This window comes from Pholcus phalangioides, unplaced genomic scaffold, assembly GCF_987345545.1.
Source record: "Pholcus phalangioides strain wild (caught in Gottingen) unplaced genomic scaffold, Ppha-v1.0 ptg000020l_1, whole genome shotgun sequence".
Lineage (NCBI taxonomy): Eukaryota > Metazoa > Arthropoda > Arachnida > Araneae > Pholcidae > Pholcus > Pholcus phalangioides.
Window position 1 is genome coordinate 11,699,192 of NW_028301613.1, and position 13,819 is coordinate 11,713,010.

The 13,819-nt window shown below is 36.5% G+C and overlaps 1 protein-coding gene across 1 annotated transcript in view; it reads left to right on the forward strand.

Moving 5' to 3' along the window:
* Positions 1-602: 602 nt before the first annotated feature.
* LOC149070974 (scavenger receptor class B member 1-like) overlaps positions 603-13,819 on the forward strand; it is a 34,345-nt gene continuing 21,128 nt past the window's right edge. The window contains exons 1-5 of the mRNA XM_089248701.1: positions 603-1,094; positions 7,369-7,529; positions 9,774-9,918; positions 10,087-10,287; positions 13,256-13,347. Coding sequence (XP_089104827.1) covers positions 975-1,094; positions 7,369-7,529; positions 9,774-9,918; positions 10,087-10,287; positions 13,256-13,347 — 719 coding nt within the window. The 5' untranslated portion in view covers positions 603-974. The remainder of the gene's footprint in view (positions 1,095-7,368; positions 7,530-9,773; positions 9,919-10,086; positions 10,288-13,255; positions 13,348-13,819) is intronic.

The window sequence follows — 13,819 nt, forward strand, 5'->3', positions numbered from 1 at the left end:
GGATCGCGGGGGTGGGGGGATGCACATGGTCCCAGGTTGAGAACCACAGGTTTAAATCGTGGGAGACCCTGAGCAAATGTCCTACTTGCCCATGCAAAAATCGGACCTTGGTTGGGGAGTATACGCTTCAGGAAGAAAGCGCAGTAATTCTCCCAACCGTGAAAAATTGTTTAGTACTTCCTAGCAACAACGCGCGCTTCATATTTTTCCTTTCTTCCACTATTACATTTTTTTTACCAGCGAAAGTGAAGAAGAAGAAAAGGAAACAAAACTCTTTTGTGTGGTGGAGAAAAAAATCGATCATATAATAGAGAGAGGCTTTCTGTGCACACATTTTCGCGCCAAACTTTAACAAACGGGAAGAAAGAAGAAAAAATAAAGATAAGAAATATACTTTATGTTTCATTAGAGAGCACAAAAAATAACCCTACAGGACTGACTCTTCAGTCAGCCATCCATTATCGGATCACGTGCACCACCGATAGCGTTGTTTGGCTGTATGAGTAAAACGTTGGCGCGGAAATCCCAACACACTTTCTACACAGTGGGAAAGCATCTCGCCGCCAAGAGAAAATGCGAACGCCCTAATCTTTTCACAATCCAGTTCCATTTACCCCAGGGAGCGTTGGACATCTCACGTTCTCGATAAAGAGCATTTTTATTTTTTGATAAAGCGTGTCGTTAAACATGAATCTCAACATTAGTGAGGTGTGAAAATGGAAAACATGTTTTGGCGATAAGTGAGAAATTTATTGTTATTGGTGTTTTTGAAGAAGCCACATTGTCAGTCAAGTGACAAAAGAGAGAAAGATCAAGCAGCAGCTGATTGGAGGAAACGTGCTCCAGATGTAAACAAAGAATCCATCGTCCGTTTGTTGTTGTTGTTGTGTGTTTCTCGTCTGCGCGTTTCGTCGATTTTTTCATTTATTAATTACCATTGTTATTGTTATTATAATTTAAATTCACAATCCATCATGACGTTGACTGTGAGAGCGAAGGCCATATCGCTGATTTGTTTGGGACTGAGTCTCGCTGTGATGGGGTTGCTCATGTATATCATGTTTCCGAGGATCTTCCAGTGGCAACTTGGAGAGGTGCGTTTCTATTTAAATTATTTTTATTAGTAATAATTATTGAATTTAATTGTAGTATTAAATTCAATTCTTTTGCAAAATGAAGCACCATTTACGAAAGGACTGCTTTTAGTGAAATTGAATATGAAAAACCAGGGGTTCTCAAACTGTGCGCCGTGGTGCTCCCCCAAACTTTGTCATTGGTGGTGGCCCTGACAAAGCTTTTTCGAAGAGATTCTTTGTTAGACTGCTCCGAGGTGCCGCAAATGAACGTTGATTAGGGGAAGGGGGTGCCGTGGGTTGAGAAAATTTGAGAACCCCTGCCATATACACACACATAATGAAAAAATTCAAGACTAGGACTAGCTATGGCTAGCAGTTGCACATGGAATGTTCAAATCAGTAATTGGTCAATCCCCTAGGCTGCGGGAATAGCCGGATAAATGTTGCCCTCAGTGCGGCTGAATAAAAACAAATTCCCCATTTTTTTCAGTCAATTTTTGTGAAGGATAGTGCTCAAACTCAGATGTTTCAAATACAGTGATACCTCAGCTAACGAAGATAATTCATTCCAAAAACTTTGTAAGCTGACACTTTATGAGATGGAAATCTGTCTTACAGAATCAAAAAATAGTTTCTTCTTTGATTAATGCTTTTATGCAGGGACGGCTCAAGCTTATCTGCCGCCCGGGCGCAAAGCCTCAAATGCTCTCCTAAAGGTGACTCTTGAGAGATGCCAACAGGGCTTTACACTAGGGGACCCTGGGATAAACCTGTTTTTTTAGTACAAAGTTGCATACCATTATTTACTGCACAAAATGTGCATGGCCATATGTCCTGCTTTTAAAAGAAACTATCTCGCTCTTTAGTCCAAGATTATTTTATCTTGTTTTTCGTCATGCCAGGTAACTTTATCCACATTACAGCTCTTATTGATGAGCCTTCATTACTTACAGTTATCCTGTGAAGAGTATGAAACAAGGCAACTTTTATTAAGAAATTTATTTCAAAGGCATTTCTGGTGCTCCAGGGACCAACCATTTGAGAATTACCCTTTAGGGTACGGTGCTTATATACCCCATGGGACAGAGCCTGGGCAATGTCTGGTTTTACAGCCATTTGAATTTTTCCTCTGCCCTCATTTGACCATTCTGGAAATATTACTGAGTGGGGGCACCAAATGCAACTTGCCCTTTATGACAAAGCACATTCTTATGTTTGGTGTAATGGTGCCAGGCTCTGTCAGTTCTCTCAAGTGTTCTCAACATTTCCATCATCAAGCTATGGCTGAAATTATTGATATCATTGAATTTTTACTATTAGAAAATTTTAATATCTTTTATGTCTAACTGAAGCTTAAACTGGCGCCTGGCCACACTCTCACTTAAGCTGACCCTGCTTTTATATGTGTGTGTGTGCACTTTTACAAAATGGAAAACCTGTCCAAAATGGAATATTATTTTAGTCTTTTGACGTTTCATTGTATTATACAATTAGAAAAAAAAGGTGTGATACCAACAGAGAATCTGGGTTCGAACCCACAATCACAGACAAAAAAAGTGATAGCGGGCAGGCATTCTATCACCACCTCAACAATGTGCAATCATCTCACATAGTACACGCAAACCTGTTAGAAAATAGAAAAGTAATAGTAAAAGACAATAAGTTGAAGAATATTAAATTAATATGTATAACCATTGAAAAATGACTAGGTGTGACCTGCTGTAATTAGACATAGCACCACACACCATTGTTAATGTCTGTGTACCATTGTGAAACAAGGACCTAAGGATTGGGCCCACTGGTCCCAGGCACCTTCACACATGAATCTGGTTGTCTCTGCTTCAAGACTGAAGTGAAATTTATCGCTGAACACTATGCGATGCCAGTATGCTAGCAACATGAGTGATAGGCAACAGTGCCACTACAGACGACTCTATCATTTTGTGGCATTAACAAGTGTAAGCTGTGGACGTAACCTTACCTCAAACCGACTTTTTCAAGTAGCAGGTTTTTCTGTGCCGCCACATGAACTTAATAGGGCCATTTTGCTTCAGCAGAAATGTTTAACTTTATCACATTTCATGTTTGGGTTTTCCTAGAGCGACACATCATCTGCTCTGTCGTCTGCATATCTACTTACTTTTGTCACTTTCCAAAATAAAAAGGGAAATGGAAAGGAAGGGAAAGAAAGCACAACAAAACTGAAAAGAAGATTGATGAAATGCGCAACACATTTGATTCCTCCAGAAGCAGTCAGCCAATCATTCCAGATGTAAAGCACTGGTGTGAGGCATGTTGCACTCTGTAGGAAAACAGTCATACCGCTTTTCCTATTGGTGAGTGGATGGCATGTCGTGCAGGGTGATTCAAGTGGAACATGGCACAGAAAACCCATACGATGTAGGTGGGGGGGGGGGGCTATTGCTCGGTATGATAAGCCACCTTCCTTCATCCTGATTATGTGATTCCATTCGAATCCTTCCAATTGGCTATAAGGTTCTCAAAAACATTGTAGCGGCCATATTGTCATATATTCAAGGAAATATCACAACAAAAATGAAAAAAGTTAAACCGTCTGCAATTGTTACCTTTTTTATGTTATTTCTATTGTGCAGTAGATATCAAAGTAGAATGACCAAAGTTAACATTAATTGGCCATGAAAATTTAATCATTAGCATACTATATAAAGAAATCTGCATGCAAAAATTGAAGATGATCAGATTTCACTTTTTAGGAGTGCTTCGGGGTTTTTTTGCAAAATTGTGTAGATTGGAAGGTCGGTAATTTCAGTTAGATAGATTAGATAGAGACATTACTTGCCCAGGGCCCCAAGATGCTCTTGAGACAGTCCCGATTGAACTTATGAAATGGCAATGCTTGACGCTTTTAAAATAGCTAATCATGAAAAAAAATTCACCTTCAAGCAGTGTCGTCAACCAAGCACCAACAGAGAAATAATAGAATATCTTGGTTTCTTCCCATCCTTTCAATTCCCCTTGTGCCTTGCAGGAAAAATGAATTGTGTGGGAATAACTCACAGAACCTAGGTATAAATTTTTACAAAACCCACATAGATTAAATGCTAGTAAAACTGTGTTCTACTTTTTCTCTAGATAAGACCTATATAACACAGGGTTTTTTTAGCTAACCATTATGAACATTCACTTCATAAAAGCGCAGTAAAATGAAAAATAAGTACTTTGTGCTAGTATTTTTTTATCTCTGCGTCCACCGAAATTCTGTTTTCTGTTTTTTATTTCTGTCTCAACCCTTTTTCTGGTATACAGGGTGTGCCATAAATTTAGATAAATTAAAAAAAAAAACAACAAATTGATAGTGGGGTACAGTTCATGCCCTTTGACTTGGCAGAGAGTAAAATTTTTTCTAACAACAATGAAAAACCTAGTTGAAATTCTCATTGATGGGTGAGGCTGTTTGCTGCCATGTCAAAAATAATTCATGAAAATATCTAGATGAAATTCAGGTATTTACGTATGCAAAGAGGCATACATAGCCAAAATTATAGTGTTATTTTGTAGGGGGGAAAAAGTAACCCCTCTTTCCCCCCCCCCCCCCTCAGAAGAAAAAAAACGGAATTCCCCCCTCTTTGAGAAAATCTTTCGTACACTTATGAATGCAGGCATCAGTTTTCACTTCAGAATGTGAAAATAGCAAATGTTTAACATGTCCACCGCCACATTCGAGAACATCCTGTAATCCTGTGAGAAACCATTCACACTTGCGAACAGTGTATTAGAGTCAATATCAGAGCGTATTCTCACAGTGTACAAGGTTGGTTCCTAAAAGTATCCTATTTTTCGAACAAATGAGCTATAGGGGCATAGTTTGGTGCACGTATAACACTAACATTAACACAATCCTGGTACACATGCTTGAATTTTTCTCTGCCTGCAGTCCACTATTTCAATGTCTTAATTTTCTAAACTTCTCTTTTTGTAAAATTGTTATTTTCTTCTTTTTCATTAAAAATCATGATTTTTGTTTTCTTTGTATTTATTTTGATGCCAAAATCCTTTCCTACTCTGTTAATGGATTCTATTGCTCTATTCATTTCCGATCTTTTTGTAGTTAATATTGTTGTGTCATCTGCATATCAATTTCAATGTCATTATTATTGTTACAAAACAAATAAATCAAACAAAAAAAATCCATCAAGGGATCCTATAGGATCCATACTGGTGAACACACCTATTTTACAAGGATGCAGTCATTTTCCATTGTTAAATCAAGTATATAATTATGTGATTCATCCATCCAAATGAAAAACTAACTAGTAAAAAAAAGAATTATGAACACAGAAACAAAAAGGGGGGGGGGAGACGGATGGGGGAAGAAAACACAGAGTAATATTTATAAACATAATGGGTTGTTACACATGAGTCATGATTAAATATCTTATTTCCCCTCCTATTTTAATACCAGCAATGTTTTCAAGTGCTTCTCACTATAAATATTAAAAATGGTTGATGATAGAATTCATCTTTGTGGTATTTCTTTTTTTTTTATTCATGCTTTCTTGATGACTTCTAAGAAAACATTGGGCGCCCCCCCTCCCCAGAACTAGTGCTTCTTCTATGCCGTTTGCCGATTCAATTTTTAAATATAATCATGCTGCTGTTCATATGCTAGCTGTTGATTCCCATTGTCTTTTAAAGAGGTCAAATTTATTTGTTTGACCAAAACTATTGAAAACAAGACTACTTGTCATCTATCAGTGAGAATTGTAACTACTTTGTTTTGTTGTGTCCGAAAAACTCCAACTCTTTGAATCTAAAGGGCCACAAACCACACCCTGGTATGGCAGTTTGTTGATTTTTTAAAATCCATCAAAATTCATGGGACATCCTATATTTATAGTAACTAATCCGCACTATGTATATTTTAGATCAGGGGTGCACAACCCTTTGCCTATAGGCCAAATGCAGCCACCATAAAGTTTCGTTCCCAGAGCAAAAGGTGTTCCGAGAGAAATGTGTCAGTGCACATAATATCATGAAATCCTAGACCGACCATATCTCTTTGATAAATATACATACAGAAATCGAGATCCATACAGGATTTCACCAATTAATGCAAGAAAATGTCAAATTCAAGTAAGGTTTCCAATTACAGACAAATGAAATTGTCAAATTTAAGTATGATTGCAAATTCGCAACAAATAAAATTGTCTAAGACAAGAAAAGTTGCCAATTACAGGTAAAAAAATTGTCAAAGGCATTAATTTGTACATCATGAAAATAAGGGAACAAAACACAGGGTATTTTATGAAAACGTTTTGATGACCATATTTATATGAGAATGTCTCATAAAATACAGGTCATGTGGTCACCCTATATTTATACAGTGAAACCTGTCTAAGAAGGACAAAATATAGTCTGTTCAATGATTAGTGCTTTGATTTGCACCTTTATAAAATGGAAATCTGTCTAAAATAGAATATTATTTCATTCCCTTGGCGTTCCGTCTCGTACTGGACATCAGGCCAGTGGACTGAAAAAAAAGGTTGTTTTTCCCAGTTTAGATTGTAAAGCAAAGACTCGCCAAAAGTGTAACTCATAAGAAGTGTTTTTTTTTCCCCTCATTTCATCTTTACCTTCAGCCATAAAAAAAGACATGTCATATATAAAAAATAGAGCTAGTCTTCACGTCTGATCTTATCACATACAGACAGCAACAGACTTACAATGGTACAAATATTCAATCATTGCTAGGGCTCAGATTTTTATGACCTAAAGATGAAATGTCGATGATAGGCTAAAAAAAACCTGATCACTTCACTTCATTCATAATGGCAGCACTATAGCAAGCGTTACACAGAAACACCACTCCCATTAGGTGTACCAATTTGTTACATGTTCTATTGGGAAATATGTGATGAGGATTGAATTAAATAGGTGCATGTATGATTTAGTAGTAGCCATCAAAGGGGGGGGGGGCAGCTTACATGCATTTCCTTTAATACTTAGTTTTCAATAATTTAGTTTTACACTTGGATTCAGTTTTATCTTGTGAGTGATATGATACATCCAAGAGAGGCTAAAGTGCAAGACGAAAATAGCTTGACATATTAGGATTAATTGTTTGGGAATGCATATTGTATGCAGAAAGGGTATGTATTAAAAAAACTTCCTTGTGTGTTGATACTGTGTGTAGATATGTTCAAGAGCATTTATTACTCAGTTTATTTGTGTAGAATTCTAATATATCATTATGATCTGCACGTTCATATTCATCACAAAACATAAATCAATAATACTAATAATTTTCTAGAATTTAGTTCTGTCTCCACGAGCCGAGCCATACAAGTACTGGAAAGAAGTGCCTGTTCCGATTCATTGCAGATTTTATTTTTTCAACATAACCAATGTCAAGGAGGTGGAGGAGAAACAAGCGAAGCCAATATTGCAGGAGCTTGGCCCATACACTTTCAGGTGATTTATTTCGTCTTTGTTTTCTTATCTACTTTGGTAATTTGCTAAGTTATGTCCTGTGAATTTTAAGAAACATGGGGGAAAAGAACGACTATAAGGAAAATATGATGTTATCAAATCTTGTTTACTGGAAATTGCACAATGCAAAGTACTGCTTCAAAAAAAGTGTTTAGTCCTGTGTGTGCAGAGTATTTTTTATTACATAATGAAAGTAAAATTCTGAAACATGTAATTGCTTTGGTGTCTTATTTCACGTTAATGCGGTTTGACTGTATTATGGGAAAAAAAGTTATTTTACGAGTGCCACACCCAGGTGTTTCCACCGTTTCCTAATTTAAGATAAGGATTATATAAAATAATGTGATTTATATATATGTGTGTGTGTGCGCGCGACTAGGACTGGACAAATCTCCAAAAATTAACATGCCCAAGTGGGCATGTAACTTTAAATAATGTATGCTTGAATCACTATTTTACATGCCTGAAAAATATCACTGGATTATTTCAATATTTTTTTTTAGAAAATTGATCAAAATTTTGAAAGAAATACAAAAATTCAAAAGGAATGTGGTCAACAATTAAAAATATAAAATTAGTCAAACTGCCAATTATAATTATCTTGTGTTGTTGGTATTGGAAAAAGAAGTTGACAAGTTGGTGGTAGTCGATTTACAACTTAGGTGGGTGTGAAGGACCCACTCCTTTTAATCCTATTGTCTTACACTTCTGCATACAGAAAATTTTAGGCACCTATACAGATTTTCTAGTCAGCTTGGTATTTGTCAAGCTTTGGCATTGAATGAATTCCATTATTATTTTTACCTATGTACAGTATTTACTATAGAGAAATTATGCTGTGAAGTATAATGAAATATAGCAAAGTACAGTAAAAAATATTGGCTTGGGGACCCACTACATATTCCGGCCCATGGGCCTAGTTGCAGGATATAAGGGCCCATTACCACAAGAGGTCATAAGAAATAGATAAAAAATACATTGATTACATATTATCTCATGGCTACCTAAGAAAGTCCTTCCATGGAATTCAAAACGTGTGAAAGAACACTTGCAATCGTCATTGATAAAAAACTGAAAATAATTAAATTTTTTGTTCTTTTGTATGCCTGCATCTGGCATGTGGTCGAAAAAAATACATGCTTAGTTCAAATTTTTTACATGCTCTAGACCAGCGATTCCCAACGTGGGCATTAATGCCCCCTTGGGAGCAATGGAAAGTTCCAGGGGGCGGTAGAAGCTACGGATATAACATAGGATCCTATGGGTTAGATTGCGTTGGGGGCGATGGGAGAAAAAAATTTCTGAAGAAGGGGACGATGTGGGACAAAAAGGTTGGGAAACTATGCTCTCTCTAGACAATAGATTTGTCCAGCCCTGATTATTGTCTTTCTTGGCCTGTCCACTACGTGGGCTTAAGTATCACAGTTAGGGAAAAAAACATCGACAAAAAAATTTGATCAACATATTCTTGGCATCAGCATAAGAGCTTGGGTAAAATTGAACTATCTCCGTACTTTCTGTATATAACTACCAAGATGAACTTCAGAAAGAAAAGTTGTTTGTCTCCACTGGGAATCAACCCAGATCCTCTTGCTATCCAGAGTTTGCATGCTATCCAATATACCAGACATATAACTTTTACAAAGTATGAAAGACTGGATATATATATACCAAGTGGAGATGAATTTTTGAAAGAAAATTGTTATATTTTCTTTTTCTCCGCTTGGTATCCAGTCTTTAGTACTTTATATTAACAATGAAGAACGACATCATTTCTCTCTATATAACTCTTATTTTCTTATAACATGCATAGTAGCATGATGTGAACAGATTATTGGTGAGATGAACTTCATTTAGGATCCTTCCGTGATGTGTTATGAGCAGAGAAAATAATTGATGAAAATAGAATTGATTCCCGTCGGAGACAAAGAATTTATCTTACGAAGTTCATCTCGACACTAATGTCCAGAATGTTTCTTTCCTTGTGTTGGGGGTGGAGAAAATGACATCTCACTGTATCTGTGTAATATTTCCTTGTGTACTGAAACAAATATTCTTTTTTCGAGGAATGCCCTACTAAATGCTCAAAACTGTTTATAAAAAGGGAAATTTAATTGTTTCCAAAATTTCTTTTTTTAATGTAAGCGCTGTTGTGAATAGTTCAAGAAATGTTTTTTTTTTCTCGATTAAAATGAAACAATGATAATTTGATACGCATATCTGTAGGGAAACCCGCCATAAAGTCAACATAACGTGGCATGATGGCAATGGCACTGTCTCGTATAGCCAAATAAAAAGGTGGTATTTCGAACCTGAGTTGACTGTAGGATCTCTGGATGATATGGTCACAACAGTGAATGTACCGATGATGGTAAACTTTTTAGTTTTTTTTTATAAGACTTTTATGGCATTAATATATTTTATTAGTGTATTTTTTATGTATCTGATGAAGTTAAATAGTGCACACAAATCATTCCATTATTGGTTTTATCTGTTTTGCTGGGAACGTAAATAAAAATGCTTTTTCTTATTGTTTCAGGCAGCTGCGAATCAGTTGAAAAAATATGACGATTTCTTTGGACAAATATTACAATCACTTTTTGAAGTGGTAAATAGCACCGTCTTTGTCACACATTCAGTCCGTCAGTTATTATTTGAAGGATATGATGATCGAATCTTGCAGAAAGTTCATGAAATCGGCATCAGTGTGCCACACAAGAAGTTTGGGTGGTTCTATGGGGTAAAGTAATTCATTACCATTTTTTTTAATAATGATTCATTTTACCGTGTTTGCATTTATATCTATTAGATTAGTGATGCCATCAATGTGTCTGGATTTAGTTTTCAGCATCTGATTACATGGCAATTCATCTTCAAAAATATGCTCAAGTTTTTAGGTTAATTGATAAAAACAAAATTAATCATTGTTGTCAGGGCTGCAACTAAGAGAGGGGAAGGGTCTGGTGTGCTGGGCAAGGGAAATACCAAGTTTACTTTTTGTTTGTTTGAAGTTACAAGGAAGGGGGTGCCAAAAAAAAAAAAGCCCTGGGTGACAGTGTCAATTTTTGTTCTTGGTTGCGGCCATAGTTGTAGTATCTATTGCGAGACTTTTCAAGGGGAAGGTCAACTGACATTTGCCCCTGAAGCTGGAAAATGACAGGAAATTGTCATCCATCCACCGCTGTGCCACCAATGGGATTCAAATCCGGGTCCTTGTGACGCAAATCCCTATGATGCCCACATAACCGAACTGCGACTACTGTTGCTGAAAATGTTTTTTCCCAAAGTCGTTGAAAAAATTTTGTAACATTTTTACTCTGAAGCTCTCCCTCTTACAAAGTTTACTGGGGGAGAGGTGAGAACAAAAAAAAGAGAGAAGACAAGAATACGTCATAAGTGCATAACTGCGTCTCTGAAGAAAATGCCCCCAGATTAAAATTTTCCGTGATAAAAAAAATCTGTTGCTTTCCTGAAATATGACCAACCAATCACTCAAAAATGCCTGAAATATGACTTGTCATAAAAAAAATATGACGCCATAAAAATGCAAGTACAGTGCAAATGCAAGTATAGACCCATTTGCAATTACAGTGACCATATATCATGTTTGGTTGAATGGTCATATGGTAAACGTTTATTAGTAAAATGCAACAATTGTTTTTGTTTCTCAGGCCAGGATTACACTGTAAAAGTTTGAAAGTCTTTTTATAAAACTTGAAAAATGCTACCAATAAGATCATTAGTTGCAATTTTCACAAGTTCTATAAAACTTTTATAATCCCAGCCTCAGATAATTGGTTTGTAAAATGTTCAATCATTCAGTTTCCATTTTTTTTCTTTATTCTACTCTAAAATAGGACTTTATTTTTTTTTCCTTGGAGCAAAAATCTTGCATTTTTGGTTTTTGAGGCGTTGGAATGGAACTGTCTAATGCATAGTTTCCCAACCTTTTTTATCCCATCGCTCCCTTCTTCAGAAATATTTTTCTCCCATCACCCCCTCCCCCAAGCAATCTAACCCATAGGATCCTATGTTATACTCGTAGCTTCTACCGCCCCCTGGAACATTCCATTGCCCCCCCCCCAGGAGGCATTAACACCCATGTTGGGAATCACTGGTCTAATGTATATCACAAATTATGATATATATATTTTTTTAATGTACAATATGTTTCCTAGATCCCTTGGAAAGTCTCTCTCAAAAAAAAAAAATTGAATCGGATCAATTAAAAGAAACTTATCAGGAACTAAAGAAAAACATTTTTTTTTTGTCATCACTATAGAAATAGCATTGCAAAAGCAGCTCCATGTGGATATGAATCACAGTGATTACTACGAACTGATTACCTTACCTCATCAAGTATAAAAATGTTTGTCAACAAGGGGGTGAAGGAGAACACTTTCTAGAATTCTACATGGTCTTGCAGCCTGATAATGATAACTAATAGGAATAAAAATAATTTTTGCAGAACCTTAAGCTTCAGAAAAAAAGCTTTTGATGGGGAATTCCCCATGTTGTGATATTGGTAAGTTCCATTCTTTGCAAAAGTGATATGCTCAAACAATAACATTATTCGTGATTCTAATAAGTGGCACTGACTGTATTAGAGAAAACTGTAGTGTTTAGTCTACTGGCCGTGTTTTTTATTTGTTTCGCCATGTCTCTTCTTGTATTTTTTCCTTGCATTTCACCACTGTTACATTCTGACATCGTTATTTGGCTGTTGTGGAGTGTGGAAAATTCACTGTCTGAGCTAACGAAAGTTCTTTTTGTAGATTTTCTTTGTTTTCACCCACCTACTGGTGTGGTGGTGATTTGGGATCCATTGAAAAATAATCAGGCTGCAATTGACTACTACTATGCACCTCATAAACATTCTTCCTTTGAGTAATTTCTGATTATTCAGTGTTTGCTAGAATGTGTTGCATGGGTATATGTGCTGTTTTGACATATTTATGCTGTCAGAACTCTGCCTGTTCTGTTTTCTAGTGCATGATACAATCCCAAACCACTTGCAGCAATCACACACACTTTCATGCAATGACAGTAAGCTTCTGCATTCCTCAATTCAATAGTACAGTGAACAATGCCAGCACTGAAGATGCTGCTGCCATTGCAACGGGCAGAATATTAAGATAAAATGGAAGAGAACCACTAACTACTATCACTTAATCGAAAATGTACCTCGTACACATTCTTCTGAAGAATTTCTAACGAATTGGTACATGTCAGAACGTGTTGCGTGAGTGTGTATGTACATGGGCCTAACATATTTATGTTGTTTAAGTTGGGCTTGTTACGTGTTCTTGTTAATGCTGCCATCTGTGTTCCCTGTTTTGAAGTAAAAATGGTAACTGCTTGAATTTTCACATTATGTAAATATCATGTTGAAGTTCAGCCTGCTCTCTGTAGAAAGACTTTTCAAATGGAAGACCAGTTTGCATTCATGCCTTAAAATTGGAAAACCACAGAAAACAAACTTCAACTGACCACCACTGTGCATCAGTATGGTTCAAACCTGGATCCTCCTGATGAAAGTCCAGCATGATGCCCACACAACTGCACAGTGGCAAGAGAACCACTATCACAAAGTCTCATATCTATACTAATGCCGTGTCATTATGGTTTTGATATTCTGATGTGCTTCTGCAGTGTTTTTTATTTTCTACGTTAAAATTGCCACAAGTTATATATATTTATTCTTTCAGAAAAATGACACCAGCGATGGCATTTATAATATTTTCACTGGGAAGTATGGAATAGAAAAATATGGCCATGTTGATCTGTTTAATGGGAAAAGGTAAGTGTAAGGATTACTTTTCATTTCCAAGGTATCATTTATCAATCGTGTCAATTTCTATCATTTATCAATCAGTGTCAATTTCATTGTGAAATACAAGGTTCGTAGTAACTTGGAAAGTCAGGGGAAATTAAAAACCAGAAGATGTGATGTCACTCTCCGCTATTCATATGAAGGTTTCAAAAGATGGCTGAGTCGAAGAAATTCAAGCTGCTTAAATACATGAATAGCAGAGAATGACATCGCATTTTCGGATAAGTCGCTACCTGGAAGCAGTGTCAGCAATTATAAGCTTTGGCCTGAGTTAGATCTAACTGTCCATGTATGGCCCCGTTCAGCTCACAGGAGCTCTAAGGAAAGTGGTTCATTGTCTTTGTAGCATAGTGGCCTAGCTTTCTTACCCAGCAAGTGAGAGGACCGCAGAGGCAGTTTTAATTTTCTTTCCTGAATTCATCTTCATATCAGTCAGCTG